General features: G+C 53.5%; 10 protein-coding genes and 1 non-coding gene across 11 annotated transcripts; 1 reads left to right on the forward strand and 10 right to left on the reverse strand.

Annotated features, from left to right (window-relative positions):
- Positions 1-395: 395 nt before the first annotated feature.
- Positions 396-2889, reverse strand: BJX68DRAFT_227211 (gamma-glutamyltransferase). Its single transcript, XM_071038625.1, has 8 exons — positions 2739-2889; positions 2328-2651; positions 2232-2265; positions 2026-2185; positions 1400-1979; positions 1184-1344; positions 998-1131; positions 396-940 (listed from the first exon to the last, which is right to left on the reverse strand). The coding sequence occupies exons 1-8, from the start codon at positions 2772-2774 to the stop codon at positions 489-491; spliced, it is 1881 nt and encodes a 626-aa protein (XP_070903733.1). The 5' UTR covers positions 2775-2889; the 3' UTR covers positions 396-488.
- A 183-nt stretch (positions 2890-3072) lies between these two features.
- On the reverse strand, positions 3073-5241 carry BJX68DRAFT_227216 (uncharacterized protein). Its single transcript, XM_071038626.1, has 4 exons — positions 4540-5241; positions 3807-4489; positions 3714-3749; positions 3073-3661 (listed from the first exon to the last, which is right to left on the reverse strand). Exons 1-4 carry the CDS (start codon positions 4606-4608, stop codon positions 3199-3201), a joined length of 1251 nt encoding a protein of 416 aa, XP_070903734.1. The 5' UTR covers positions 4609-5241; the 3' UTR covers positions 3073-3198.
- A 40-nt stretch (positions 5242-5281) lies between these two features.
- Positions 5282-5383, reverse strand: BJX68DRAFT_t20. Its single transcript has one exon. It is a non-coding gene; the product is annotated as a tRNA-Met (tRNA).
- A 141-nt stretch (positions 5384-5524) lies between these two features.
- BJX68DRAFT_227219 (putative C6 transcription factor) lies at positions 5525-8467 on the reverse strand. Its single transcript, XM_071038627.1, has 5 exons — positions 7899-8467; positions 7470-7835; positions 7090-7424; positions 6689-7039; positions 5525-6641 (listed from the first exon to the last, which is right to left on the reverse strand). Exons 1-5 carry the CDS (start codon positions 8361-8363, stop codon positions 6056-6058), a joined length of 2103 nt encoding a protein of 700 aa, XP_070903735.1. The 5' UTR covers positions 8364-8467; the 3' UTR covers positions 5525-6055.
- A 61-nt stretch (positions 8468-8528) lies between these two features.
- On the reverse strand, positions 8529-9480 carry BJX68DRAFT_141809 (C40 family peptidase). Its single transcript, XM_071036491.1, has 3 exons — positions 9066-9480; positions 8914-9015; positions 8529-8857 (listed from the first exon to the last, which is right to left on the reverse strand). Exons 1-3 carry the CDS (start codon positions 9374-9376, stop codon positions 8743-8745), a joined length of 528 nt encoding a protein of 175 aa, XP_070903736.1. The 5' UTR covers positions 9377-9480; the 3' UTR covers positions 8529-8742.
- Positions 9481-10687: 1207 nt separating this feature from the next.
- On the reverse strand, positions 10688-11290 carry BJX68DRAFT_262310 (uncharacterized protein; the record flags this gene model as incomplete). The annotated part of the gene is made up of 1 exon (XM_071044399.1): positions 10688-11290. One exon carries the CDS (start codon positions 11288-11290, stop codon positions 10688-10690), a length of 603 nt encoding a protein of 200 aa, XP_070903737.1.
- Positions 11291-13220: 1930 nt separating this feature from the next.
- On the forward strand, positions 13221-15378 carry BJX68DRAFT_227223 (uncharacterized protein). The gene is made up of 4 exons (XM_071038628.1): positions 13221-13613; positions 13665-14306; positions 14357-14631; positions 14687-15378. The coding sequence occupies exons 1-4, from the start codon at positions 13293-13295 to the stop codon at positions 15180-15182; spliced, it is 1734 nt and encodes a 577-aa protein (XP_070903738.1). The 5' UTR covers positions 13221-13292; the 3' UTR covers positions 15183-15378.
- Positions 15379-16183: 805 nt separating this feature from the next.
- On the reverse strand, positions 16184-19434 carry BJX68DRAFT_262312 (uncharacterized protein; the record flags this gene model as incomplete). Its single annotated transcript, XM_071044400.1, has 3 exons — positions 16184-16584; positions 16637-16696; positions 17628-19434. The coding sequence occupies 3 exons, from the start codon at positions 19432-19434 to the stop codon at positions 16184-16186; spliced, it is 2268 nt and encodes a 755-aa protein (XP_070903739.1).
- A 595-nt stretch (positions 19435-20029) lies between these two features.
- Positions 20030-21343, reverse strand: BJX68DRAFT_141851 (sideroflexin family transporter). The gene is made up of 4 exons (XM_071036492.1): positions 21087-21343; positions 20902-21035; positions 20741-20835; positions 20030-20689 (listed from the first exon to the last, which is right to left on the reverse strand). Exons 1-4 carry the CDS (start codon positions 21188-21190, stop codon positions 20045-20047), a joined length of 978 nt encoding a protein of 325 aa, XP_070903740.1. The 5' UTR covers positions 21191-21343; the 3' UTR covers positions 20030-20044.
- Positions 21344-21436: 93 nt separating this feature from the next.
- On the reverse strand, positions 21437-23318 carry zrfD (putative plasma membrane zinc ion transporter; the record flags this gene model as incomplete). The annotated part of the gene is made up of 4 exons (XM_071044401.1): positions 21437-21695; positions 21744-21843; positions 21895-22977; positions 23066-23318. The coding sequence occupies 4 exons, from the start codon at positions 23316-23318 to the stop codon at positions 21437-21439; spliced, it is 1695 nt and encodes a 564-aa protein (XP_070903741.1).
- An 886-nt stretch (positions 23319-24204) lies between these two features.
- BJX68DRAFT_252639 (glycoside hydrolase family 3 C-terminal domain-containing protein) lies at positions 24205-26551 on the reverse strand (the record flags this gene model as incomplete). Its single annotated transcript, XM_071042595.1, has 6 exons — positions 24205-24309; positions 24381-24688; positions 24750-25437; positions 25505-26051; positions 26140-26352; positions 26418-26551. The coding sequence occupies 6 exons, from the start codon at positions 26549-26551 to the stop codon at positions 24205-24207; spliced, it is 1995 nt and encodes a 664-aa protein (XP_070903742.1).
- Between the last annotated feature and the right edge of the window lie 1161 nt (positions 26552-27712).

The following is a 27712-nucleotide window of genomic DNA, read 5'->3' on the forward strand; positions in this document are numbered from 1 at the left end:
CGGAAGAGACACTTCAAATACAAAGAACTGGTAACACAAAACAGACACGCGAAGGGGAAATGCGCTCAATAATCTATGCACTCACAGATCAGATCTCAGAGGACCACCGCGGCGCCTGCCTTCACCGGCGACTCTCTTCGCTCCCTTCCGCGTCAGCTTTTCGAAAAGACAATGGTCTTAACATTAGGAGGCATCGATAATAATGAGAACTGGTAGTTCATGAGCGGTTCACATTTCGAGACGATAGAAAAGCCCCCCTGGATGAAGAGCGGGTGTGGCTTCAAAATTTGAGGTCTGGAGGAATTTGGGTCCCGCTGAGATTCCGGGGTAGCGCACGGACCACGTCTTCTACCACTACGACCATATAATATGTCGGAGTCGTGAAAGCATGCAACTGTATAGGAACCAGTCCATTCATTCATAAACCCATCTAGCCTCTAGGCTCTAAGACCGGCCATAAACTCTACACGCAAGTTCAACTCGCAAATCTAAACCGCAAACCCCCCGGAATCTCTCTGCCTCGGCTCCCCCGCCGCATCAAACGTCCCATTCTGTAGCACCCGAATCGCCTGCGCCGTACTCGTCCCGGGCGCCATCCACGTAACATTATGCCCGCGCTCGCGCATGAACTGCACAGTCGCATTATCAAAACCGTACTCGAACTGCACGTGGTTCGGCACGAGCTGGTCATGCAGCCGCGGCCGCGCGAGCGTCTCGGCGGCCGAGAGTCCCTCGTCGATGGCGTGGATGATATTCTGTACTGTCGCCGTGATGATCCGGCTGCCACCTGCGGAGCCGGCTATTAAGAAGGTTGTGCTCCCGTTTGGGTAGGTGATTATCGTCGGTGTACAGGAGGAGAGGGGGCGTTTGCCGGGGCGGATGAAGTTGCTCTCTGAGGGGATGTAGCCGAAGGAGTTGGAGGAGTTGGGGATTGAGAAGTCTACATACAGCTATTAGTTTATATGGATTGGTTTTAGAGAGGACGGAGAAGACGTACCGTCCATTTCGTTGTTCATTATAATGCCCGTCTCGGGGACGATGACTTTGCTGCCGAAGAGAAGGTTGATTGTGGTGATGGCTGAGATGGCTAGGCCTGAGTGGTCGATTGTTGCGATGTGCGAGGTGCCGGGGCTACCGGCGCGTCAGCCAGACCTAAAGTGAGGAAACCAGGAACAAGACTCACGTCTCCAGACTCTCAATCCCAGCAGGATCATACGCAGACACATTCTGCGTCCGGAGATCCGAGATCTTCCCACGGATATCACTAATAGTCTGCGCCTCCAGCATCCCCTTCTCATACTCGACCATCCCCTTGACGAAATGCGGATCTCCGAGTTGAGTTCTCTGCACCCAGTTAGCCATCCATGTCAACCTAACCACTGCACCGAGATGCACGTACCAATCCATATCCAAACCGCATCGCCTCGTCCATGCGATGCGTACTCAGATTGAAATTCCTCTCCGTAAACAACGGCTCGTACGTATCCAGCACCTTCAACATATTCAACGCAACGACTCCGCTCGACGGCGCAGTCGTGCTGGTAACCCGGTACCCGCGATAATCGATCTGCGCAATGCCACGCACGGCGACGGTATAATTGCGCAGGTCCTCCAGGGTCATGGTTCCATTCTTCGCCTGTAGCGCACTGATCATAGATTCTGCAATCGGGCCCGTGTAAAAGGCGTCCGGGCCGTGCTCGGCGATCGTCTCGAGTGTGTCTGCGTATCGGGCTCGAGTAATCGTGTCGCCGAGCTTGACACGGGTGCCGTGTGGAGCGAAGTCGATAGCCCAGGCGGGGTCGTTGACGAGGAAATCCTCGTCGTCGCCGACTGCGGAGTCCATGTAGTGGACTAGATCCTCGCCGACGGGAAAGCCATACCGTGCGGTGTTGATGGCCGGTTGGACGACTACAGACCAGGGGAGAGAGCCGTAGTTGTTGTGCAGGTATTCCAGGCCGCGCAGTTCACCGGGGATGCCGCTAGATACTGTCAGTGATGGTTCGACGTGAGCTGGATTTGGCATACCTTGCTAATCCGCCAGACGTGGAGGCTCCAGTGTTGTTTTTGAACATCTCCTCAAAGGCCGCTGCCGGGGCAGTCTCGCGAAAGTCGATAGACTCAAACGTGCCATTTGGTGACTTGACCAGCATGAAGCCTCCGCCTCCGATGCCACTGTGATACATCCCTACTAATGTTAGATGATGTTCACGAGATCCTAAATAAATACTCACCAACAACTCCAACACAGAGCATCGTCGCGACCATCTAGATCGGTTAGCAAAAAGCAAAACGCACAATAAACAACAAACAATAGCAAAGAAACTCACAGCATCAGCAGCATTGCCACCCATCAAAATAATATCCGTACCATGCCGACTACAAATCGCACTCTCACTAGCAACAGCACCCCTCTTCCCATCCTCAAGCTGCAACTCAAGCTCACTTGACCTGCCATGTGGACGATCAGAAGCAAGGGGCGACGGGAATGCACCAGGGAGATAAAAAACCACCAGGACCAAAAGGAGGGTGGTACAAAGCGAGAGCCTCAAGACGCGAGACATGGTCGCCGACGAACGAGTCGTACTACTCGCACGCGTATGCTTGTGAAACGGGGCGGAAGGATCTCTTGGGGAATGCTTGGGGAGGAGTGGCTGGGTGACACCATCATAGCTTAATATTAGCATTCCGGGATCGCTGGTCGGGTTGCCATTCCGTGCTGGGGGGAACTGGGGGGCTACCTGTTTCTCCACATCTTGGGCGCTATACCCCTGCATCTTGCGAGCCACGACGAACCACTAAGAATAAAACACCACACCAGTTTAGAGAGAGGACGCAAAACGACTGGGAGGAGCGAAAAGAAAAGGACATTTTGCAGAATCTGGAGATCTGAGGAACAGGGAATTGATAAGCAGACTCCCAGGTTGGGCGCGCACGGTGAGTGGTTGATAAGGAGTCACCCGCTCTTCTCCAACCTGTGGATCAGCCGATGGGAGCTCTCACCGTTCGTCCAGCCCAAGGTTCGAGGCGTAAACCATGTGCCGAATTCCGCTGAGAGCCTGAGACCCTTCGTTCCAGTGGCTTCTTGGCTCCTCGGGCCTTTGAGGGTCCAGCTCCAATATTAGACTATATTATTACCTTGGGTATAGATAGTCGTCAAAGATACTCCGACCCGGTACTCCGTAGATCCCCCGCAATCGTCTATAGAACACAAGTCTTCTCGCCCATCTCCACCAACTCCGTTCCCTCCACCTTAACCGGAATGCCCGACTCATCATCACCATCCACATCACACCCCACCGCCCTCCTAGCCCACCTCACCGTGCCCTCCCAAGATGGCGGAATCTCCTCCCCAGGCTGCAGCACCGTCGCAACGAGCCGCCGTCCCCAGATCCCCACATACCACTTATTCGACAGCAGATGCATTCCAACCCCATAATGCAAGAACAACATCCGAGCCGTCCAGTCGCCCTCCTTTAGCCGCGCCATGAACTCCTCGCTGATGTGGATCGGGAAGGCTAGGATCCCGCCCTTGGCTTTGCCGAGGGGCCACTCTTTGATCATCTCGTCGAGCGTCGCCCAGGTGCTTTGGTACATGGTGCGGTGAGGGCTGTCTGATGAGGAGATTGCGCTGTGGAGGTTATCGAGGGATTTGAGGAGGTCGCTACGACCGTTAGCATTATGGCCATGTTCATTTTTATGGTGATGAGACATACCGTTGTAACTCTTCCAAAGCGGAGTTATCCTGCGCCCTGAGGGATCATCAGCTCTCCATGTCAACAGGAAAAGTAAAACGAAGGAAAGCATACTCCTCAACAACCCCATTCTTAACAAAAACCTCGGGCTGCTTATAAACAAGCCATGCGCGCATCTCCTCGGGCTGCTCCACACTATCCAGCTGCTGGAACAAAAACGCACAACCCACAAGCAACCGATGAATCTCCAGCACCTGCGCCAGCGGATCAAACGTGTCCCGATTCTGCGACACACACGGGTACGCAAAAGCGCACAGCATGATGAAAATCGAACAGATAAACGCCGGACCCAAGCTCTCGGGGGATAGCCCCGCAAGCACCTTGCTAAACGCCGAGCACGCGCGGTTCTGGTACTTGAGCGCGATCTCGAGCCACTTGGCCTCGCTGGTGCCCTGTTCGAGGAAGGCGAGGTGTAGTGCGGAGAATGCGAGGAGGATATCTAATAAAAAGGGATTCGAAGATGCAAGCCGCGGGACCGCGACCTGGAAGTGGCCCGGGTCGAGGACATCCTGCCGCAGCGTGAACGAGGCGTCGATGACGTAGTGGTGGAAGAGCTTCATCTCGAGCAGGCGCGTTTGCACGGGCCAGTCGGCGTCCGGGTGTATGCTGTTCTCGGTGGCGCTGCTGCTGCCCTGTGGTGTCGGCGGGAATTGGCCATCGCCCTCGGTTGGGGGAGGGTATGTGCACTCGAGCCCGCGCTTTTTGCATAGTGTGCAGCGCGGAATGTCTTCGTCGCACTGGGATCGTTAGACTATGTCATCCATCAGGTGTGGAGAAGGATACGGACCTTGACATGTCTCCGTTTACATTGGAAACATCCCCTTCGGGACTTGGTATGGCTGCGACGCGAAGGCATCCAGAGCGATTAGCTCTGTTTCGCCCAGAGTAGCACAGGAATGAACTGAAGGTTTCTAGTGTATGGAGCCCCAGAAGAGCTCATGCAGGATAATAAAGTAAGAAGAACGGATTAGATTCTCGAAACAAAGCTTGGTAGTAGGGCTAGAATAAAAATGTCGTATTCGTCGTATCCCCAAATGCGCAGGTCCCAGGAGCGCGGCAGCAAGCTGCAGTCCAGATGCACACGGGTGATCTGACTCTGTGCCGATCGGAGCAAGATTTGCCGGGGTGACTAATCCAGGTACCAGCGATGAGGCCAGAGAGGTACTAGAGAGAAAGATGGGCGGGAGAAGCTGTTGGGGGCCATTTGGTGTTTATGAGGCTCGAGCTTGAAAAGGAGGAAATTGCTGTTGAATGGCCGTTCCCTGAGATCCTTTAGGAAAGGCGCTTGAAGTGATGCGGTTGCGAGGATACATGGCGAGCGAGAGAGTACGTATACGCCGCCAATAATTGAAGCGATACCGTTGAGATAGTTGGCCAAGATAAACGCAAATACAGGCATGCGATACGGATACGGCCGAGGCAGTAGTTATCAGAGAATAAGGAGATTGACCTTTGAATAAAACGAACAACGCAGGCGAAAAGAAAAGGCACAGCGGTTGTGGCGCAAAAAAAAAAAAGAAAAAAGATAATGCTTCCAACGAGAATCGAACTCGTGCTTGCGGATTGCAATTCCTTTAGATGGGAACTGTCATATTATGAGACCGCCGTCCTAACCACTAGACTATGGAAACTTGTTGAAGGATTAGCCCACTTATGTGTATATATATCTTACCGTGAAAACAATTGCCATATCACACGATGCGCAAACCGCATGGTGCGTGTCTTGCCGTTCACAGTGTGTAAATCTTTGTTCCATCCCGATACCATACTGTCGCTGAATGAATTCAGCTTGTGCCTTAGAGTCTTTAGTTCTTTCTATTATTTCTTGTCGCTCTCGACGACTAGTGCCGCCGCTGGATCTGAATCTATTGGTCTGTTTCATATATATATTTCTGCAAATGCTTACCACACTGGAACACGAGGAAAGCGCTGAGCTTCAAACGAGGAGATCGACGCATGCAGGAGATCTCCTGATCTTGATTCCACAATACATCGCTAATTCATATAATAACGATATATACTTCCCAAAACCAAACGCGACACCCAAGCTCGCTCCAACAGACTGAACTCCCGCTGCAACAATCCGCCTTAGCCTGCGAGCTTGTGATTTGGCTGGCCATGGCGGCCCGCGCGAGCTGCCGATCATCGCCACACCTCTTCGTGTATAATGATGGCACGAGCTCGACCAGCAATCGTCGTGTAATACTTTCGTTGTATAGTCACTACCAGGGACTATCACACCAGGCACTAGCTGTGTACTAGTGAATGATCACCTTGAATAGGTAGTACAATGCACGTAAAGTTCAATCCCCAACAGTCCCCGGCGCCACAGCCAACCCCTCCATCGCCAGCAAAAGCTCCTGCAGCGCATGCGCCTTGAACTTCGACCCGCCTTCGCCCTGCCCAGGAACATGGTGCACAATATACCCGGCCGAAAGCGCCAAGGCATCACTCTCCGTCCAGAGACTCCCACTCATCTGCGCGAAAATCGCCGTAACCTTGGGCGGAACCAACGACGGCACTTGTGGTTTCCTCGCTTTCAGGACCAGTTCAATCATCCGCAGAAACGCTTTACACAAGCGTCCCCAGCTCAGACTCATATGCCAGAGGCCGACGACGGAACTTTCGAGAACAAGGCCCCATTTTGGTTCGCGGGGATGGAGTTTTGAGATGGCGTGGATGCCTGCGACGCAAAAGTAGTGTAGCATTACGATGGGAATGGATTTCCAGCCGTGGCAGTGCTTATACAGGAGGACGAGGGAGCCGATTGTATCGAGGCTCTGGGATTTAATAGGTTCAGGATCGAAGCGGGGTGGCTGTGCTTCGGGGGAAGATTCGTTTTGGAGGAAGATTTCGCATAGCGAGACGGTTGTGGCGTGGTAGTATAGGCTAAAAAGGTTAATGATTCGTCCTTAAGAGTAGGCCGGGTGACGAACTGTAGGCATATGATATGAGGTGTTGTGTTGTGCCTCGGGAGGACACTCCATGGTAGCTTTGCGTTCCAGCTGAGAAGTTTCTGATGCAAGGTATGGCCATAATCCCAGTCATCGCAGTTCAAGGTTGAGGCAGGAAATTTTAGCGCGAAGCAGGCGATGTCGTGAACTATAGCAACCAGCTCACTTCTAACCCAGGACGCCGTATAGTAAAAAGGTTGCGCAACAGGCGACTGGATAGGATATGGACACCATTCGGCACCTTCGTCTAAAAGTGCCGCTTCCTCCTGAGAAAACTGTACGGCCGGAGGCTCATCCAAAACAGGTGGCTTCCGGTATACCTGACAAGCTAGCCTATGATAGTTAGCGACGGCAGCACTGGCGCGAGGAAAACCAATCCTTACGCGTGGATGTCAAAAACAGCCCATGACACTAGCTTCTGGCAATTCAGGATTGCCGCTGGGTCATCGTCAATGTCCCAGAAGAAATATGCAGAGTGCTGATTGTGAATACCTAACCGCGCGCTTATCTCCGCTCCACGAGTTATATACTGTGTGCCGATTTTATCGAGGCCAAAGGTGCAGCAGAGGAGCCCAATTAATATACTGGATTGTACTGTAGGAAGGTCGACTCGGTCTTTGTCCTGCTGCCAGAGGCGCTGTATTGCCGCGTAAAGCTTATCGCCGAGGACCTTTTCCTCTGAACGATCGGTGATTCGAGTAAGATTATACGAGAAGCTCTGTGGACTGTTAGCGGAATTTATGCAAGTATGCGATGTACTTACACAGCCATAGAACAACAAAATGTGGACGAGAAGAGAAGAACAGAACCTCGTTCGGCCACGTTCGAGGTCATGCACAAATTGATTCTGATCAACAAGCTGCCATATTGGATTCTCCCATGTAAAATAGAGAGAGAGCAAATGGCTGGCAACGTCGTCGTCAACAAGCGACGTCCAGTGCTCGATCGAGGTCACTCGTACAGGTGGCTGCTGCGCAAGGACCAGCGCTTGACGATTCTCATTCGCCTGCCACGCTTGGTGCATCCTCCTCAATGACAATCCCGGCCTCGGTAAGGGTATGTGCTGATCGAGAGGCGAGTTCGCGGCGAGAAGCGTCGAAAAGAAATCCGGAGAAGCCTGGAAGCGTCTCTAACCAGGGAGATAGCGAATTAGTCCTCAAACTGGCAACGTATGGCGCATAGAGAAACACACGTGTATGGCATCCTGGATCGACAGGCGGCTGTCCTGGGTATTATTCTGGGAGATGATTTCCTGAAGAAGAGATTCGTACGCGTTAATCCTCTGCTCGAACGACTGAAACTGCAGCTGCTGGCTTTCGCGCTTCGACTTGGTGTACGTGCAGATCGCGCCCGATCGCTCGCAGAACCGACACTTCGGTTTCGCGCCGTCGCATTTTGTCTTTTTCTTCTGGCACTGCGCGCAAGCGCGGACGGTCCGGGGTTGGGTTCGAGGTGTTTCAGGCACTGGTATTCTGGGGATGGGAACTTTGTTGGCGTCCGATGTCGCTGGGCTTGTTGGGGATGTGGTTGGAGACAGCGAGGGAAGATTAGAGGTGGGGAACTGGAAAGAACCGGAAGTCCCGGGGGAATCTAGAGGTGTTGCGAGGTGTGGTGGAGGCGCGTCAATCACATTGTGAGCAGGGATGGCACTCTTCATCCTCAAAGCGTCGGAGCCTGGGGAGCAACATGAGGAGGAGAAAACGTTTGTTGAAGCTTGGAGAAGGACGAAGGATCCGGCGGCACGGGTCGCAAGCCGCCAAGACCAGACCCTGATCAATGCTTACGCTTGCAGAATGCCAGAGTCTCTGGTTGTCGTCATCAATTGTTCGCTTCTGTATAGATAACGTAATGCATTCACAAGTGCTGCATTGGTAAAACTCGGTTTTCGGTTGACCCACGCAAGTGGGCCGTCGCCTAGCGACTTTTGGGCAAGAGCAGATGGCGTCCTTCATAACCCGAATAATGAGTGTGCTCTACGGCGTACGTTCATGACTCGAGATCAATAACCATGCTGACACAATCTCAAACAGAGCGAGCTAAGCAAAGCGAATAACATAAGGACACGGTGTCTCCCCGAACCCAGAAATGCTGTTCTCCTGCACCTTGTTGACCCGATCGTTGGGAGCATTCCACATGCGATCGCCCGAGTCCCTAGGTAGAGCTGTCAGCGATATATCTTAACGAAATATAAGCGTAGGGAAACAGACATCATCAATCCAACATGGTGGATACTGCCGCTGGTATTGCACTCACACTCCCCACCAAAAAAGACGGCATCACCTGCCTGGCGCTCTTCGTACGGGTATTTCCTGGGGCTGTATTAGCAATAATACCAACGGTGGTGCAGTTCTGAACATACTTGTACCCAAGAGTCTCCTCGCTGGCACAGTACATGGAAGACGTGACGCGAAGACCCTCGGTAAAGAGATCGCGGCCAGTGATCTGACAGACAGCCCAGCAGACGAGACCGGAGCAGTCGTACCCAACGTCGCCATAATCATATGGCGGCTGGTCGCCGCTAGGACCATCACAGGAGCCCCCGCCCCAGGCGTAGGGGGTCCCTTCAGCAGTCAGAGCCTTTTCGAGGATAGCCTGGCCTACAGTGCTTTCTGCGGAAGGAAGGGCTCTGACAGCGCAGGCGAAGAGGGAGACGCCGGCGAGATACTTCATATTGATGCGGGTTCTCTGCCTGAATCTGATGAGCGAAGGCCTGATATCGAGCGGGATTTTTGGTGCTGAATATACAGACTACAACTCACCGATTTGATGGCCATTTTATATCTGCCATGCTGGAGTCGGATGATCATCGAGTCCGCCGATCATCATCCTGCTGTGCCATATTTGGCGAGACGAACAGCCTGTTGTTACATTGATCGTATTAGATGTTGATCAGGAACTTCAAGTTCTCGTCGCACGATGGCAAATACGAAATGGATCTTCGCAAACACGAGAAGCTGAAGGCTGAACACATACAAATCTGTTCATTCCTTATCACCGGCGACACGGGGACAGAAAATCGTTGCTTACCGTGGTCGATCGACAGAAGCAGAAAGATTGTTACCCGACAAACACAAAGCAAGGAGTAACATGTGTTCAGGTTCATTCTCATTGCTCATGCCCCCAAAGCCGAAAGTAGAATGCCCTAGTGCAGTTGATTCGCTGCCGGCCTATTGCAGATAGCTGCTTGGCGACCGATGGGCTCTATTTTTAGGTCTCGATTGACGATCCGATCGATCTACGACAGAGGAGAGTGTCAGAGAGCGTTCTGATTTCAATCACTGATGCCCTCCTTTTCCGGACGCTCAGGAGACGTGGAATCGTCTCCCAGGGGGTCCTTCTATCCCGTACTCCGCGAGAGTAGATTCAATTGTACGTTGCGTTGATTTCGTGGCGAGTATGGACTGGCGCGTGCGAGACTGAAAGTATAAAGCCGAGCCTGAATTACCACCTGCTCAGTTATGTGAATGATCCTTGATTGAAGTAGACATATAGGACAACTTCAATGTCCTCTGTATCTTGGGACATGCCCAGTGTATATCGATTGGCAATTGTTCAGCAAGCCCTGCCGGTCTTGCTAAATGCGCTACCTTGCGTACCTGGTAGGGAATCAAGCTCAACTCTACCATGAACTTGACCGTGGTAGAAGAAGAAAGTATAGTATATGGTGTAGGCCTCAGGGTGCAGGGTGAGCATGAATTCTTCAAATAGCTGTGTGCGTGCGTGGTCTTTCAAGAGAATTAAGAGTCTCTGGCCTCAGGAAACTCACCCTTCTACTTGACTAAGGGAATTAGTTTCTAGAATGATTGTTACGCCAGTGTAATTAATGGCTGTAGATACCCATGTTCATTCGAAGGTAATAAAAGTAGATATATAGATTATTTGGAAGCACTAGAAATTATCCTCGAGAGTGAATAGAATGGAATAAGGTCCAACAACTATTAACGCAGCAAAGTCCCACGCAACCGCCTGTATAAAAGCAACCTACAAAACCCACTCCCTCAACATACAAGACCCCTTCCCCCCCTTCCCACTTTTCCCACCACACTCACAAAACTTCTCAACGGCCCCCCTGAAATCCAAAACCTCCCAACCTTGACTCTCCTCCATCCCAAAAAGCACCTGCAACACCGTCTCATTAACAGCAACCTTTTCCGGAAAATCCACAACAACACTCAGCGCCACAAAACTCAACGAACTGTTATACGTCGTCACCGTCGAATCAACGCCTATCTGCGCCGCCGTCTTCGGAAACGCATGCTGCAGCCCGAGGCGGAGCAGGTCGAGCATGAGCTGGATCTGCGACTCTGTTTTCGAGTCTGAGGGGAAGTGTCGTGTGAAGAGGTAGGGGTGTTTGTTCTTGTGACGGCCGTGCTTGTCGAGGGTTTGGGCGCGCAGGGGGAATTTGCTGTAGAGGTCTAGATAGAGGTTGAAGCAGGGGGTGCACATGGCTGTGAGGTCTCTGAGGTAGGTTATTGGGAGGGCGTGGTAGGGGGGTTGTCTGTCTGGGGGGAAGCCGTGGTGCGTTGGGCTGGCAGGGGTGTTGAGGGCTTTGTAAAAGGGGGAGTGGGGGTGGTTGGTTGGCATCTTGGTTGTGTATATCTTGTATATATAGAGGAGCCGTGTGTGTAGGTTATAGAATGCTGCAGGTGGTTGATAGCGAGTCGGGAAGTCGCTGTACTGACAGTCTAGATGTTTTTTCTGCAGTAGGACCCGGCATATTTGTGGCTTAAATAAATGGTGGTCTTTGTAGCTAGTATGAGGTGAGGCGCAAAGAATACCAATGACCCTTTGTATAGGGTCTTTGATATCATTGTTATTAGGGTATTGCCGGTTTCATTTTGTCTTTCATCTGCCTCTATCCCCCTCGAGCTGTAACAAAGCGAACAATCCTGGGCGAGGGATCGCTTTGATCTTAGCCGACCTTCGAGTAGCCTTGCCTAGAGAGAGACGCTTTGCTCTACTTGGGCTGTTTGCTCTCCTTAATTTTGGACAAACGGGGTGGACAATTTTGAGGCTCAGTGCCTTTTGCTATCCTCCAATATGGTATAGTACAAAGTATATTTTCTAGTATCGACCACTGCAAGAGGCCTTGGAATCAGAAACTCCTCGAGTATGTGTAACTGAGAGGCCTGAATTACTGGACTTGCAACAATCGTGTCTAGCCGAGAAGGAGTATTCACGCCATGCGGGGAGAGATGCGTGTATAAATCGGCCTGATACTAGGAGAAGCTTGAAATAGCGCCACCGACACGCAGTATGAAATAAGTCATCTAAGAAGGCTGTTAAAAGACGATAAGGGTTTCACAGAGTTAGGCTACATTACTATCCTAAAGAATCCCTTCTTGAAATCTAGCATCTCGAGCCCACCGTCTTCTATATCACCTCCTTCCCACTCGAACGCTGCCCAACGAATGGTACAGAGCAATTTTCTTAGTAAGCAATTGTTTGCAGCATACCTGATTAGGGCCTATGGAAGAACATGTGCATATTCTCTATGTGCATCGAGCCTTCCATAGTTGACATACCCGGGGTCGCTCCTCCCTTGGGTCATTTTGGACTATGCCTAGTTCATCGTGGCTGATCACCTCGCAGGGAAAGAGCGAACGGCGACCTCGACTCGTCGATAATTCCTGCCTCTAAAGACCCCAGTCGCCTTGTCCAGACTGGAGAACTGTATGCATCTATATCCCGGTGAATGCACACCGCTACTCTGTCACAAGCACAAAACAATGAGCACCATTATTGCTGATGTCAGAACCAAGATTAGTTCGCGGCTCGATGGACAATTATTCTATTGGATAAATAGCCGTCTAATCGCCGACCTATGACCCTGGCTCATCAAAATCCCGTCGGGGAACAGGAGATGAGGTCATGCTGGACGAGGGATGCCAAGCCGGGGTGGGCGTCGGGGACCATCTCGGGTTCATCTGCCCGCAGTGTTTCTCCTCGCATCAGACATCATTTCATTTTTGGTTCTTTGCCTTGCTGACTGTGCTGGAAAGTGATTTCTTCGGTTTTCAGCCACGGGGACAAGGTGAGAGATTTACCCTGTAGCACAAAGACTTCGGATGGGTTCATGGCGGCGCCCCTCAGAACACAAGTGCATCGTTACACTGCTCGATGGCTGAGTCAAGGCCATGCGTCAGGTCATCGTGGGAGAGATGAAGCTGCGGTTTCAGTTGCCTCGAATGAGATGCATTGAGCTAGGTGGCGCTTCTCGTCGCCTATTGTCTTCATTCGTGCGCAACGGCAGGCGGAGTGCGGACTCCCTCTGATCCCCGGGCTCGACGCCGCCGCCCCACCGCGGGGACCTTGCGACCCAGGGGGACCACGCCTGGCCCGAGCGTCAAGCGCTCCAGAGGTTCGCTTAGCCCAGCCTTGCAGCCCGTCTAGTCCAATTGCGGCCGCAGGCAGCGGGATACAGCATTATGCGGATGCGGATCAGGTATTGGTCGCCGATCGGGGATCTCGGGTTCGAGCGCTTTGGGAGGGATTCACCCTCGATCAGAGGCCGAACTGCCGCGAGCCTCGAGTCTTGCCATGGCTCTACGTGGCTGCTAGAGAATGCACCATACAATATTTGAACATGAAGCTCGACATTGCTTGTTCCCTACGTCCTCCAAGTCACAGCAAAATGCAAGAACACCACGACTCTCCTCAGAAGCCCTCCTCGGTGGCCTGTGTGCCCTGCCGTCGTCGCCATCTGAGATGTGATGCTCTCATGCCGGTGTGCACTCGCTGCCAGACAGCCGACACGGAATGCCACTATGTCCGCTCAAGACGAGGGCGACGGGATCAGTCTCGAAGAGTCTCATCTCGACCCGACGAGGAGGGCTCTTCTGTCTCCGCGGATGCCTTTTCCGACTGGCTCAACGCCACTGCTTTCTCTCCCGATCTGCACATACTCGTACGCTGGACACCCATACCAGGTATACCCAAGGAGAACTGACATGACCAGACAACCCACGACCTCTTTCAACCCCTTGACCTTCAGACATACCAGAACTTTCCTCTCCCCACTGATACCCTTGATACCTTCGAAACCCCTCTCACAAGCCCCGCCACGGCGCACGAACCCATGATCCAACTGTACTACCAAAACTTTCATCCCTCGCACCCTTTCACGGTTCCACGAAGAGCCCTGAACTCGCCAGCCGCCCACCTCATCCCTGCCTACCTGATCGCCGTCATGCGTTACATTGGCGCTCACTATTACCCAGACCAGTCATTGAAGCAAGCCCTGCGACAGCCTGCATATAGCTTCCTAGCAGATCCGTCGCTGCGAGACGGGTTCACTGTGCAGGCACTGCTGTTGCTGGCGATCATCGACCATTCAAGCTGTCAAGAGCAAAGCGCGCATCGACTACTTCAGATGGCAGTCAATCTTGCTCTCGAGATTGGGCTGCATCATGCGCGTTTTGCACTGGAGCAATCGTATGGCCACCCGGTGCTCGGGGAGAGCTGGAGGCGGACGTATTGGGAGCTTTATATCGTGGACGGGCTGTTGGCCGCCATGCGTGAGCAGAGTCCATTTCGACTATATCGCCAGCGAGCGAGTGTGCTGCTGCCATGTGCGGAGAAAATGTATACTTTAAACAATGTAAGGCAGCGAGCCTGTTCTCTTAGGTGAGGAAATACTGACGAGCACAGGTGAGACCAAGCGGTCAGACTCTCGACGACCTGCAGAGCGACTGGACACTCGCGCAGAATTTCTCAACATTCGCATACCGGATAGACGCCGTGCGGAATCTCGGCGCCGTCCTCGAGCTCAATCGCTCGCTCGAGGCAAATATCGAAGCCCGTGTTGAGACTATCGATGCGCATCTTTGCTCATTGTTGATGACACTTCCTGCGCTCCACGGAGACGGGTATGACAGCTCATGCCACGATGAGATGGTCTTTCAGGCGCAAATGACGCTTTACTTGTATGCATATCCGGCTCATCAAATGTATTAGACTCTGCTGACGAATTAACGGCAGAGCCCTAATCTACCTCCACCACCCACGCTCCAGCATGCGATTTGCCTCATTCCATAATACCACTGAAAAGCCACCATCCCCCTCCTCAACCTCCTGCACCCGCCTCAAACTCCCCGAATCCCATTCACAATTGCAATCCAAAACGCCTTCTCATCCTTCAGCATCGATATCAGCTCCCCTCACCCAGCCACCTTCTCCAACCCTCGACATCCACTCGCACAAGCTCCTCCGCGCCGCAGACCTCCTTTCCAACCTCGCAACCCTCCCCAGCACAATCCAGCACCGCTCGCCCTTTTTCACCTGCGCACTGGCAATGTGTATAATTGTACATACGGCAGCTCTTCTCGTTGTGGGTGGCTCGACAAGACAGGAGTCGCTCAAGGCACGGGTGCAGTTGAGTATCGGGGCGTTGAAGGTCCTTGGAAGGGTGTGGCCGCTTGCGAAGAGGGTGAGGGGGGAGATGGTGGGGATGTATAGGGAGGTTGTAGGTGGGTAGTTAGAGGGTTGTTTTCTTACCACTTACACTTAGAACCAGGAATGCGTTTCGACGGCTGATACTCATATATCAGATGGCCCATCACCTAGGGTTCATTATTATATCTCCTGTCCATCAACTGGCGATAGAGGATGTCAATCTACCTGCATCTATAATATCATAGCAAAGAAACAAAGATCAGATCATTCATCAATAACCCCGCCCAAAATCCACCACTGCCCCTCAGCAGCCTCAGTCCCACTCAATGGGACCGCAGGCCCTATTCCCTGCTCCACCCCCTCCCCCAACCGCCCAGAAAACAACAAAGTCACCTCCTTTGATAGAAACCCATACCACCGCCCGAGATACTCCCCTGGATCTATCTCCCCTCATCTTCTACCTCTTTCACCCTGATTCACATAGTTTTCTTGCGACTAAACTCCTCCATTTCCCGCTCCATCTCCATTTCCCGCTCCCTCCTCCAACCGCATTCAGCTTCTTCAAAACACCTCAGACGAGCAGGACACACCCATGTACATCCAAACTCAGACCCGGCGCCAGACGCGATCTCTGAAAGAACAGACAACACTCGTCCCGTTATCAAGTTACCCTCAGAATATGCACAGTAAGAGTAGGGCGAACGAAGCGACGGAGTTCACACGCTGAGGTTTAGCACCAGGACCAGCACGGGGACCAGCACCAGCGAGCGGATTAGCAGGTTCAGGCTTAGGCTCAGGTATACCCCATCCCCATCCCCATCCCTACCCCTACCTACACGCCATCGCACAGCTATTGGTAGACCACTAGGCGGGACTTGTACGCAAGGCAAGAACACCCTGCATGAGTCCGCAGAATTGGACTGGGACTGCCGAGTTCAGCACTGCAGTGATGATTTCGCAGGCGGGCGTGAGCGTTGAATGTCCTATGGAGGCGGGGCGAAGTACTTAGAAGCGACCAGAGGATTTAGAAGCCGGGCATTGGGTGAAGATGGAGATGAGGAGGTTGGTGGTTAGGTGGGGTGGTTAGGTGGGGTTGGGGCCGGGTGACTGACTGATGCTGTAGGGCGAAGGGCCATTTTGCGGACGATGCTGGTATGCTGTATAGATGATCTTGGGAGCCGGGGCAGTGATGGATGGGATAAATGAAGTGAATACTCTGTAGAAGCAGGGGGAGCCGAGTGAGGAGTCATGGGCACTAGGAATTAGGTCTTGGCTAGCGAGGGCGTTCTCAAAAATCTCATAAATCTGATCTCTCAGCGTGCCAACTTCGGTGTCAAATTGCTTCTGTTCGTCCAAGATCTTCTTGGCACGGTCGCGGAACGTAGTTGTCCAGTCAGTTTTAACCGGAGTCCGCTTACCGGCGAATCCGCGCCAATTGGCTGGACTTGGCGACGAGGATGCAGGCCGTGTATCAGTCATTTGACCTGATGTGTTGAGTCAGATTAGCTGTCGCAGTCAAAAGGGCTCGAGACTTACTTTTCCTGTTCAGGAGTTTTGCGATTAAAGGGAATCGTGCTGGATCAACCAGGGGGTTGACTAAAATGTGTTAATGCCGATGTTCTTGGTGACCGAGACGAGAGTCTCTAGTAGAGCCATACCTGAGTGGGTCTTTTGTGTTGAGTTCGAGTCAGTAGACGTGGGTGGAGAGGGGTTCAGAAGTTGTGTTTGTGGGGGATAGTAAACAAGCCGAGTGTCTCAGAAGGGGCCTGTTTTTGTTAGGACCGCTGGGCTGGCGTTCGATCCTTGAGCTAATGCTGCAGGGCAGGGCCTATTGATCAGAACATTCGGCAGGGTACAGAATCTCCATGGAATACGAGATACAGACCCACGAATATCAAACCAGTATATACGGTCCTCGTTGCTGTCTCGACAGATACTAGTAAAAAGTGTCCCAGGCCATTTGGCGGGAAAATCCATTGATTGGCGGGTTGCGTTATAGATTCACAGGACGAAGAGTAGAAAACAATCAACAGTCAAAGGCCCTGGTTTGATTACGAGTATATCCCTAGTTGAATGGAGGGGAGTATGCCCGGCCTACTTTGCAAGAGGCAACTAAACTTTCCAAGGAGTCGTAACCCTAACCTCGAGACATGGACTAGGGGCCCAAACTCGAGGTCAAACAAATTCATGCAGGAGAACCTACTGGCCTTGATGGGGATATTCCAGCGAGGCAGCGGACCGAGGGATATACTGTATGTACTTGACACTACTAAGAATGAAATCTCATAGGCGATTGAATAGCATTGCAGCGCTATACAGTATAGATACAGAGTCAAAAAAAAGAATGGAAACACCAAGACTCCGACCAAAAACCAAATAGTACAAAAAACAATATCTACCAAACAGGGCCCAGCCCGTCAACCACCCTCATTCCCAAAACAAACGCACTCGACCCGAAACAGCCCTACCCTACCCTAACTATCCCTCCTCGCCCTCTTCACCGCCCTCCCGTGCATCCCCTCCATACTCCTCCTCCCCCTCTTCCGCCCATACTCCAACTCCCCCCTCCACCCAAACACCTCGATCCCCCTCGGCACGACCTTCGGAATATCCGTCATGTTCCGCTTCGCGCGCACCGCCTCAACACGAAACCTCGGCCGCGAGTAATCGTTAAACGGCGCCTGGTCCCCACCAAAAAGCAGCCGGTGCGGCTCATCGTACTGGAAACTCAAATGCGGGTGTCGCTCGGCCTCCTCGACGAAGGCGTCGATCGGGAACGGCCCGTTGATGTCCGAGTCGAGGGTTATAGCGCGGATGCCGAGCGAGGCTGCTTCGGCGACGAGGTTTCTTTCCTCCGTGTCGAGCGGGAAGATCGCGTCGCGCTCGATCGAGTTGTTTTCTGTGTACAGGGCGAGCGAGATGAGGTTGGGCGGGAGGTGCGACGCGAGCTTTGTGCCGTGGTTATGCGGGCACTCGTTCCCGTGCAGAATCAGGGGTGTTGTCGCGAGGTATTTGAGTTTGTCGAACTTTGCAAAGGGCGCGCAGAAGGTTGGGTCTTTCTGTGCTTCTGCGTTTGTGTTTGCCGCTGTGCCTGCCGTGTCTGCTGCGGCGGCCGCGGGGTTGAGGATGAGTGGTCCGCCTGGACGTGAGATGAAGCCGCCTTGGTAGATGTCGAGGTACTCGAGGGTATCCTGGAGGTGAGAAAGGACCTTCCAGAGCTTGTGGTGGAGGAGGAGCCCGTGCTCATATGCGTCGCGGCGCGGGAGGACCAGCGAGAGCTGCCGCAGGTTCTTGAGCATGGAGAAGAAAATCGCGTAGTCGAAACGTTCGTCCTGGTGGATTTGCAGGGTGAGTTTCTGGATCGGGCTGTCGTAACTAATCGGCCAGGGCTCGTTGGACCCGATCCGGACGCGTGCGGGCATCATGAAGAGCTCCTTGAGCTTGGGCAGTCGGTAGTAGCAGTTTTGCAGGGTGATCTCGCACGGCCCGATCTGCTCTGCTGATCTTGCTCTCCCGTTGGCGTCGACCGAAATCGCGGGCTTGATCGAGATGCTCTCGAGTTTCCGGAACGCAATGGCCTGCGGGCGATTCGCGTCGGTGGCACCGTATCCCGCCCAGCAGAGAATGCCAGCGTGGAAGACATCGGTGGGCGCAAGGTGTGCGTGGGTGCGGACAAGGTCCGGGCAGTGAGCGTGGAGGATAGCGTATAGAGGCGCCAGGTAGCCCTGTTTGAATGTGCTCTCAGCCGCCAATATCTGGCTCTCGCCGAGGTCCAGATTGTTATAGTCCAGGTTGTAATGATCAAATAGACCGCGTTTGGCGTAGGCTTCGAGGGTGACCTCGCTGGAAAGATCGGGGAGTTCACCGCTTGCTTCGAGGGCGTCCCGGCAATGGGTGAAGAAGGGGTTCTGGACGTACGGCCTGTCCCAGCCGACCTGGTTATAGGCACGCTTGATTGATTCCTGGTTGGTAGTGTAGAGGTCCCTGAGGTGGCGGAGAAAGGCCACTGAATCCGGAAATCCGTGAGGGTGTTGGAATCCCTTGGTAGTGAGATCCAACTGACGGACAAGTCGTGCGAGGGCGGGACGGGTTACAACGGTTCGCACAAAGAGCCAGAGAGACTCTATCTTTGCCGGGTGACCGTCGTAGTGGAAATTGGCGTATAGGAAAGGCGTCACGACCTGCTTCCAGCGGTGGCTCACGAGGCAGAGTGCGCTCGGGACCCGGGAGTAAACGTATGCACAGGGGTCGGTGCGTGGATCGCAGCCTACCAGCTGAACCACAATATGGTTTAGAAGCTCGTTAGGGAGCGAGTCGATTGTCGTGGGCGCCATCTTGTAGGTGGTGTTGATCACAGTAGTGAGAAATGAATCAGTTGAGAGACATGATGCGCAAAGCAGCAGTGATCTGATACTTATGTGACCGTTTCAGGGCTCTGAGTCCATGATCTCGATGTCGAAAATAAAATTTCTTTAGCATCGCCCTGTCCAAGTCGTTGCTCGAGCGTCCTTTGTGTGGCCGCGCCGCATTTAGCCTCGTTCATTGTTGCTTCCACCTCAACAAAGACACCCACGTTACCGATTGGCTGGACACGCCAATTGCGCCCTGGCTCTGTTAGCGTGTTTCGTCGAGGTACCAATGGAAAGAGCAGCGGCGCCTCTGAAAGGTGAAAGAAGTTCATGTGTACCTTGGTATATCCATGGAGGTAGGATATGTGGTCGCATAACCCTGTAGGAACCTTTGTCCAGCTTCTTCTGCCTTTGTCGGCTTCGAGGAATGGCGCGAACCTCGAAGACCGCTAGCGACAATACTGATGATCGTCTGGTTACGCGGACAGAACCGTTAAAAAAGGCAGAACACCAAAGAGCGTCGCTAATACACCAACATTGCATAGAAATAGAAATAAATATATAAAATAGTCTATTGATATAATAATCTAACCCCCTACATCCCCCGGTTAAACTCCACCTTGCCATACTTCCAAAACTCCTCCTCAAGCGACGTCGCGCTAATCGTCTGCCTCTGCGGGAAAGCACCCAGCGCTAACGGAAGCGCAAAGAGCGACGTACCCAGAATCAACGCCAGGTTGATTGGCGTCACCATCCGCGGCCGCGCCTGCAGCCACTTTGTCTTCTCCAGCTGAACAAGGATCAGCGGCGGCACAACCATGATCGGCGTTGCGTTCAGCACGCGGCTCACGGCTGTTTCGCCGACGGCGATGGTTGCCGCCTTTTTGCTCTTTCCGAGGCTTTGAACGGGCTCGCCGGCTTCGGTCTGGACGGGGTACACGTCGATGCCTTGGCGGATCTCCTCACCGCGCATGAGGAAGACGTTGAGGGCGCTGGCGCTGGAGACGGCGGCGAAGGGGACGAGGCGGCCGAGGATTAGGCGTGTGTTGGGGTTTATGTTCTTTAGTCGGGGCACGAGAGCGTTTAGGCCGAGTGCGACCGAGCATGATGCTGAGACGGCCATCAAGTACGACTTTGCCATCTGAGAGACTGAAAGAGGGGTCGACTTGTTGGCGTTGGCGTTGTTGATCGCGACGTTGAGCGATTGATTCGCGATTTGCCACAGCAGGGTCCCAGTTGTCTATATCCGTTAACTTGTATCCTGTATCCTGCGCCGAAGATCGTATCGTACCTGAAGCCCCGGTGTGAGCATACCCGCCGTAACGACCAGGTTGGAAAGAACGTAGCACGACATGCGGAAAGGAAGGAAAACTGGCTCGCCGGTGTCTATGCAAGTGATCGAGTTAGTCAATGCCTTGTCATGCCTTTCATGCCTTTCATGGAGGGGCTTACCAGGATGCAAGGTCGAGTCAACGACCTTTTTCGCCTTCCACAATTCCGGCGTCATCGAGGGGACCTCATGCTGCTTGTACGAAGCAATGAGGCGCTTCGCCTGTTCCAGACCGGCTGAAGAGACGAGAAGCATCCTATAGAATCAGCAACAGATCGACAGAATCATGACAATCAGTGGCGCAAACCTCGGGTCAGAAATGTCGGCCGCATGGCGGACCCGACCCCAGTAGGTGTTCAAATCATACTGGGAGGAAGGAGGATCCCGATTGCCGGGGAGCGAGGAGGACATTGGCAGCAGTGGAGCAACGAAGGACGACTGTGTTGACAGGAGAGAGAGAGGAAGAAAAGAGGTGAAAGCGAAAATGATTCACAAACATGGCGAGAGTTGGTGGAGGCGGTGAGCCCGATAAGAGGGGTCGGCCAATGAAGAGCGGCGGTCTGCGGGGAAGTGAAAATTTAAGGTTCAGGTTCGAGTGTTGTCGCCCCAGGCCCATTCCTGCCGAGAATACCCGACCGAGTTTCCGAAGCTACGCGGCTACGCCCACGCACCGACCAGGCTCATACAGAACGCTCCCAGGAACACCAGCACACACGCCATGACTCTCTTGCGCCCGCGCAGCACGCGCCAGCTCTCGTCGCTGAGAAAGTCTTCTGACAGGAGCTCGACCAGTGAAGCGAAGATCAAAAGACCGGCCGAAATGGCATTCATCGTGCCGACCAGCAAGAGACCGACTTCGGAGTCGGGGCTGTATAGCGAATGAGTTGCGATGCCGATTGCCTGGCCGATTGGGGTGCTGCGCAATGATTAGCGAGGACATGGAGACTAGACTAGGGAGACATACGTGCAACCGTAAGCAAGTGACATGAGCCACGGCTGAGCGGCTTTGGCAGGCCAGTCCAAGCAGGCAATCCGCGAGCCAAGAGCAAGGCCTTCGAATGTTTCTGTCTGTGTTAGCGGAACAGCTACTGAGGATAGGTGGAAGATCAACTTACGGTGAAACACAATCGCAATCAAGAGAATGACAAACTCATTCCCCACCGACACGCTGAGCGACATGCCGATGAACACGCTGTGAAACAGAATACCAACTTCGAGCATGAAAACCTGCATGACATCTTTGTTGTGTTTCTGCTTCTCGGACAGCTGAAGCTCATCCTGAAGACTTCCCTGACGATCGCGGAACTGCTTGGCCTCGCTGACCTGCGGAAGGGGAGTGACTTCTGGCGCTGACGAGATGCGGTATATCCGGTCAGATTCTTCTCCAATCCGATGAATGGCCCGACTGAAACTAGATGACCGGCCGACCAAGGGGCCCTTTGGCCGCAATTGCGATGCGCACTCGTCGTCGCGAACCGCATCCTGCGGGACACCTAACGCTGCAACGGGAATAGTGTGCGTGTGCGCGTGCGAGCGTATTACGGCAGCTTCGGCTGCCGCCTCTTGATCGGCTGACTTGTGAATACGCCGGGTGGCATGCCTAACGGGACTAAAGACCATTTCGATCAGAGTGACGAGGAAGATTCCACCCAATGAGATGGCACCCGGCATGGCGGGGTAGTCTTCCGTCCAAAAGCCAGAGAGACATGGGTCACCTAGCAAGGTGAAGGCCGTAGGCAGCAGGTGCACAAAGGCGGTCGCGATGAGGACCCCGGTGCCGAAATGACGAACGAAGAAGAGGAAAGCCGTGGGAATGCGTAGGCGGGAGAAGCGGATGATCAGAATCGGCAGAGCACAGGCGAGAAACGAGACTCCGAGGATGATAAACAGGGCTCCCACGTGTAGAGAGGTGTTGTAGATCTCGCTGTCAACACCGCCGGATGCGCAGCTCTGTCGCTTCGTGTGACGCCGCGCTGGCCGAACTTGAAATGCGTCGTCCAGTTCGGATGGCGATCTACCAGACGGCATATTTGTGTGCGAGAAACTAGGAATAACCGGTCTCGCGCCGGTCAAGTAGTCGATTAGACCACTCGCAGAAATGAAAATGGCTGTGCACAAAACAGAAAGCAGCCATAAGAACCAACTTTTGAGCTTGTCAAAAGCGGATTGATGAGAATCCACTTGGATGTTCGGGCGTCCTTTTAGGCGTTAATGCATTGATAATTGCAGTTTTCAACTGATCTGTCATATATCTACGACCGACCGTGAGATTTCTGTGCAACTTACCTGACAGAGTCAGGGACGCCCCCGGGTGCAGCGACCGGAACGCATCGCACTGCGATTTGTGCGAAGAGGGCAAGTCTGCATCGTGCAGACAGTGCCGAGCCGAGCCCATAATCCCGGCGCCCTCTTTGAACTCGCGGACATTGGAGATGCCATTGAGATCCTGACGGGTTGTCAGGTCAGGTGCGAGGAATGGCGGATTCTGATTCCAGTCGCAGTGCGGGAGGGTGTCATCGGTGCGGGATGGGCAGTTCATGGCGAAATGTTTGAAACCTTGGAGAGCAAAAAGAGGCGAAAACGTGCAAGGACAACAACAACAACGTGGGGAGGGTTGCAGCTGGGATGCGTCTGCTTACGTTGCGAGTGTGTGTGTGGTTTTCCGCTCTGCTGCGCTTCACATGACGTTTCCGGCCGCCAAAGAGACGCTCCTCCGCCCGAGTCCCGGCCTTGGCCACAGCGACGAGCAGGGATCGGCCCGATTCTTCCGGTTTCCGCCGGGTCACGTGGCTTCTACTGGATAAGGATTTTGCAGCGCCTGATCAAACTGGTGTTCATCCTTGCTATATCGTGTTTTAAATATATAGTGGGATGCAGCTAGTAGTATGAGTGGCTCACATTGCATATTATGGTTGCACAACATTCCCGAAAGAAGCCTATCAGCCGAAGAACTATACCCGAAGCGCCAATCCCTGCTCAAGTTTGACAATTATTGTTTCAGACTTCAAAGGCATTTTCTAGAGAGGGAACTAGCTAATTGGCTCTTTTACTTTGCTTTCATGTTCCATTTCTTCCGCGGGTAAAACTTGCCTAGTTTCACTCTTCCAATTTACGGCATCAAGATTCGCACATCGATTTATATACATCAGTAGTCTAGTATCACAAGACCCGTTCTCGAGACAACCAAGTTCCGACAGCTTGTTCGGAAGATAGCAGTCAGATATATATCCAATCCCTGGTTGAGAAGAACCAAAACATCTCCGCTAGATGTACAAGAGACGATAAAACATGTAGCCGATGAGCTCCAAGGGAGTAAAATACAAAAATAGCTCTTATTCAAATACGTCTGGAAAAGTACACTTCCAAGTAGAACCCGTCCATCACCACCAAACCCACCACTCCCTCACAAATTGGACCTAGCGGACCTAATATTTAACAACAAACTCCCCCTTCAGCCTGAAATCCCTCGAACTGGCCCCAACAAACACCTTGTATTTCCCAGCTGCAACAATCCACTTCTGCGCTCCACACTCCGATGCGAAACATCTCTTCTCGTCAACTCAAACCTCACCGTCCCCTCCTCCCCCTCCTCAAGTTACACCCTCTCAAACCCCCTCAGCTGCCTGACAGGCTGCCCCGCCTCTTCGGGGAAAGGAAGATACAGCTGCGGAACCTCGACGCCAGCACACGTGCCGTTGTTTGTTATTGGCGCGGAGATTGTTCCGACCGTGTCCCAGAAGTCGCTGGGCCCGCCCACGGAGGCCGTGCCTTGTGGTGTGCGCGGGACGGAGGGGTGGATGTTTACGACCAGCGAGCTGTAGGCGAAGGTTGTGTAGGAGAGGCCGTGGCCGAAGGGGTAGCGCGGGGTTATATCTTGGGCGTCAAAGTGGCGGTAGTCGAGGTAGACGCCTATTTGCGTTGTTTAGTTCCTGTGTCTAATTTTATTAGGGGACGGGAGGGGTGTACGTACCTTCGGTAAAGTCGCACTGAGCAGTATAGCACAGTTGCACGTTATAGTCGCTCTCATTCTTCGCAATGGTATACGCCAACCTTGCAGACGGGTTCACATCCCCATACAGAACATCCACAATCGAGTTCCCCGACTCCTGGCCCAGAACCGACCCATAGAGAAGCGCCGTGACATTCTCATGCTCGATCCAGCGATCCACAAGCCTCGGCCCAACAGCATTGACAACAACCACCGTATTGTTACAGTGATCCGCAACGGTACTGACCATCGCGTCCTGATCCTCATTATACAGCTCCGTGCGATCCGCACCCTCCTCGGAAAGCGCATTCAAAAACACCAGACACACATCCGAGCCCGTCGCGCAGTTCGCAAACGTCACCTGGGCAGACGTGCTGGTGGCATCGCTGGCGATCAGCGTCGATCCGCTCGAACTATACGTATCGTTCATGATCCACCGCAGCATCGTCCCCTCCGGCGCGGCGCGCATGCTCAGCGCCATGTGCGGGTCAATCACGTAGGGGAGCGACGCCTGGCCGGACCCCGTGCCGCTGGCCAGGTGGCCCTGGTATGTGGGCCCGGAGCCCTGGACGTTCATGGCCTGGTTGGGTCCGCCGAGGGCGGGGCCCGCGTGGGCGCCGAAGACGCTCATCACGCGGGGTTTGGAGAGCGGGAGGGCGTTGTTGGTGTTCTTGAGCAGGCAGGGCGAGGGATTTGGCGCCGTTGGCGCGGATGAGCGTCGAGTGGTTTGCGCGCACGTCGACGTGCGCGTTTGTGGCTTGGGCCTCGGGCTGCTGGCCGTCGTCGAGACCGACGTAGTAATACGCAATGACGTTCCGGATGGCCATGTCGTCTAGGCGAGCCTGCGAGAGCGTCCCATTCGCCAGGAGGGCCTGCATCGTCTCCGTGCTCCAGCTGCTGCTCGACCCGTAGTCCTCGCCGCCGAGGGCGGACCCCTGCGCCGTACTCTGCCCGTTCATCTCGGGCCACACCATCCCCGGGAACCCGAGCTCCGTCTTGAGGCTCTTCATCAGCAGGTCCGAGTTCTCCCAGCTCATTGTCCTGTTGACTTTGGTCATGGCGCACATGACGGCGCCGAGGCCGTTCTTGACCGTGTCGTAGAAGGGCCACAGGTATGTCTCGTGGATGGTCTTGTCGTCTGCGTTGGAAGAGTACGGAGCAGACTCGGCGTCTGCAGAGCTGGCTGCACGACGGCGGAATGGAATGCCGGTGGGAGCGCCTCCGGGGCCAGACGCAGACGCGGTGCCCTTCCCAGGGAACTCTCCCATCCCACCACCACCACCACTACCCCCATCCCCGCCGTCCGATTCGTCTCCTGCTCATTAAGGAAAAAAAATGCTTCGCCCCAGGAATAACCCCCGCATCGATATACGCCCTCGTCGAAACCCCCGTCGCAACCCCATTCAGGTACGGGTCGCGCCCGAACCCCTCGACATTCCGTCCGCCCCAGGGTGTCCGCCCCAGCGGCTGCGACGTCGGCCCCGCAACGACCTGCACGCCTTTCCCGTAGAATTCCTTGCCGACGGCCCTCGCCTGCGCGTAGATGGCGTCGCGGTCAAAGGTCATTGCCAGCGCGGAGGAGAGGCTGAATGCCGGTAAAAGTCGTTCTGCGGGCCCATGTCGCCGTCCAGGAAGGCGAGGGCGGCGAACGTGGTGTTTGGGGTTGTGATTGAGGAGCCGGTGATCAGGGAGAGTCTTTGGGTGGTGGTTAGGGTGGAGATGAGGGTTGAGGCTTTTTCGTAGGCGGTCTGCCAGGAGTCGAAGGCAACTATTGGGGTTAGCATGCTGCTGAGAGGATATGTGGTTGCTGTTGGTATACGTACCGCCATTCATAACCTATAGAGCCTACGAACTCCCTCATACCCCGACGGCTCTACACGGCTTGGCTTCCTCACCAGTCGCGCCAAGCCGGAAAACCCGAGCGAAAGAACGAGGTGAAATAAGCTGCAGAACTCCAGTTGTTCGGGCCGCGATGATGAAGTCGGGTCCGGTGACGCGTCAAAGCCCTATGAAACGCCGACTTTGCCGCAGGCTACACTCATACAGTCGATAATGCCCATACAATACATATGGGTTGGGATTCCACTCTATCCAGTGGCTTGTTAGAAGATCGGCCTCGTGGTATCAAGCATGCGCCACCATGTGCCAGGATCCAGGAATTCTTCAATGATTCAAAGTTGCATGCCGACGGGAGGGGCTGTGGACCCACTACTAAGCTTGACCAATTCGAACTTGATCAGATTAGGGCTGGTGCTTCGAGATGCTGATTGTAGCTTAGCATCTTCGGCCGAGAGTGTACTTCCAGAGTCACATGGGCAGCTCATTACCCATATCTCAAGTCGTTGAATACTGACCCACCAGCGTATGCTAACGACACCCTTCCTATCTATGTGCAGTGTTCTCCACAGCCTTTTCCGAAGTCGGAATTACATCGACAGGCAGACTTGCCTTGCATTTTTGGTAAAAAGATGCATGTAAAGTAAAGTAAGAATCAAGTATACGTTGGAGTTTGCTCAGCCAGCGCCTGATGTATTATTTTGCTACTTAGAACTTGCAACAGGAGCGACGTGGAGGAGAGGATGCAGACGCAGACGAGGAGGACCAGCAGATTTTTGAGGCTTACTGTGAATGAGAAGTCAAAGACTTGGTCTGCGAGGGACCCGAAAGCTTGGTACATGTATGTCTCCTTAGTTATGTGTCTGGTAGTGTCTGGTACTGTTTGGCTCAAGAGAAGAGAGAGGCAAAGCAACTAGTGTCTCAGACACTTGTGAGACCACAAGTGCCTGAGACGTATTTGAAATGATATCTAAGAATGTGTTCTATCTGACACTAACAGGTGGCCATAACCCCGTGGTTCGTATGTTCAACGAAAACACCGTCATCATCGTCGTCGTCGTCGTAGTAGTAGTCGTAGTAGTCGTAGTAGTCGTAGTAGTCGTAGTAGT

This window comes from Aspergillus pseudodeflectus (genome assembly GCF_044049435.1).
Source record: "Aspergillus pseudodeflectus strain CBS 756.74 chromosome Unknown BJX68scaffold_4, whole genome shotgun sequence".
Classification (NCBI taxonomy): Eukaryota; Fungi; Ascomycota; class Eurotiomycetes; order Eurotiales; family Aspergillaceae; genus Aspergillus; species Aspergillus pseudodeflectus.

Bases quoted from the DNA above. Each gene is read 5' to 3' on its own strand.
- BJX68DRAFT_227223 (XM_071038628.1), top strand. From the start codon at position 13,293: ATGAAGCTCGACATTGCTTGTTCCCTACGTCCTCCAAGTCACAGCAAA. The intron at 13,614-13,664 runs GTACGCTGGACA...TGACATGACCAG, and splicing joins CTCCCGATCTGCACATACTC to ACAACCCACGACCTCTTTCA. The intron at 14,632-14,686 runs GTATGCATATCC...AATTAACGGCAG, and splicing joins GCGCAAATGACGCTTTACTT to AGCCCTAATCTACCTCCACC.
- BJX68DRAFT_227219 (XM_071038627.1), bottom strand. From the start codon at position 8,363: ATGAAGAGTGCCATCCCTGCTCACAATGTGATTGACGCGCCTCCACCA. The intron at 7,425-7,469 runs GTAAGTACATCG...AACAGTCCACAG, and splicing joins TTTTGTTGTTCTATGGCTGT to AGCTTCTCGTATAATCTTAC. The intron at 6,642-6,688 runs GTTCGTCACCCG...TAACCTTTTTAG, and splicing joins CCTCATATCATATGCCTACA to CCTATACTACCACGCCACAA.
- BJX68DRAFT_227216 (XM_071038626.1), bottom strand. From the start codon at position 4,608: ATGCCTTCGCGTCGCAGCCATACCAAGTCCCGAAGGGGATGTTTCCAA. The intron at 4,490-4,539 runs GTCCGTATCCTT...TAACGATCCCAG, and splicing joins GTAAACGGAGACATGTCAAG to TGCGACGAAGACATTCCGCG. The intron at 3,750-3,806 runs GTATGCTTTCCT...ATGATCCCTCAG, and splicing joins AAGAATGGGGTTGTTGAGGA to GGCGCAGGATAACTCCGCTT.
- BJX68DRAFT_227211 (XM_071038625.1), bottom strand. From the start codon at position 2,774: ATGCAGGGGTATAGCGCCCAAGATGTGGAGAAACAG. The intron at 2,266-2,327 runs GTGAGTTTCTTT...TAACCGATCTAG, and splicing joins GTGGCAATGCTGCTGATGCT to ATGGTCGCGACGATGCTCTG. The intron at 1,132-1,183 runs GTGAGTCTTGTT...ACGCGCCGGTAG, and splicing joins GGGATTGAGAGTCTGGAGAC to CCCCGGCACCTCGCACATCG.
- BJX68DRAFT_141809 (XM_071036491.1), bottom strand. From the start codon at position 9,376: ATGAAGTATCTCGCCGGCGTCTCCCTCTTCGCCTGCGCTGTCAGAGCC. The intron at 9,016-9,065 runs GTATGTTCAGAA...ATACAGCCCCAG, and splicing joins GAGGAGACTCTTGGGTACAA to GAAATACCCGTACGAAGAGC. The intron at 8,858-8,913 runs GTCTGTTTCCCT...AGCTCTACCTAG, and splicing joins CACCATGTTGGATTGATGAT to GGACTCGGGCGATCGCATGT.
- BJX68DRAFT_141851 (XM_071036492.1), bottom strand. From the start codon at position 21,190: ATGTCCTCCTCGCTCCCCGGCAATCGGGATCCTCCTTCCTCCCAGTAT. The intron at 21,036-21,086 runs GTTTGCGCCACT...CTGATTCTATAG, and splicing joins GCCGACATTTCTGACCCGAG to GATGCTTCTCGTCTCTTCAG. The intron at 20,836-20,901 runs GTAAGCCCCTCC...TCACTTGCATAG, and splicing joins TGACTCGACCTTGCATCCTG to ACACCGGCGAGCCAGTTTTC.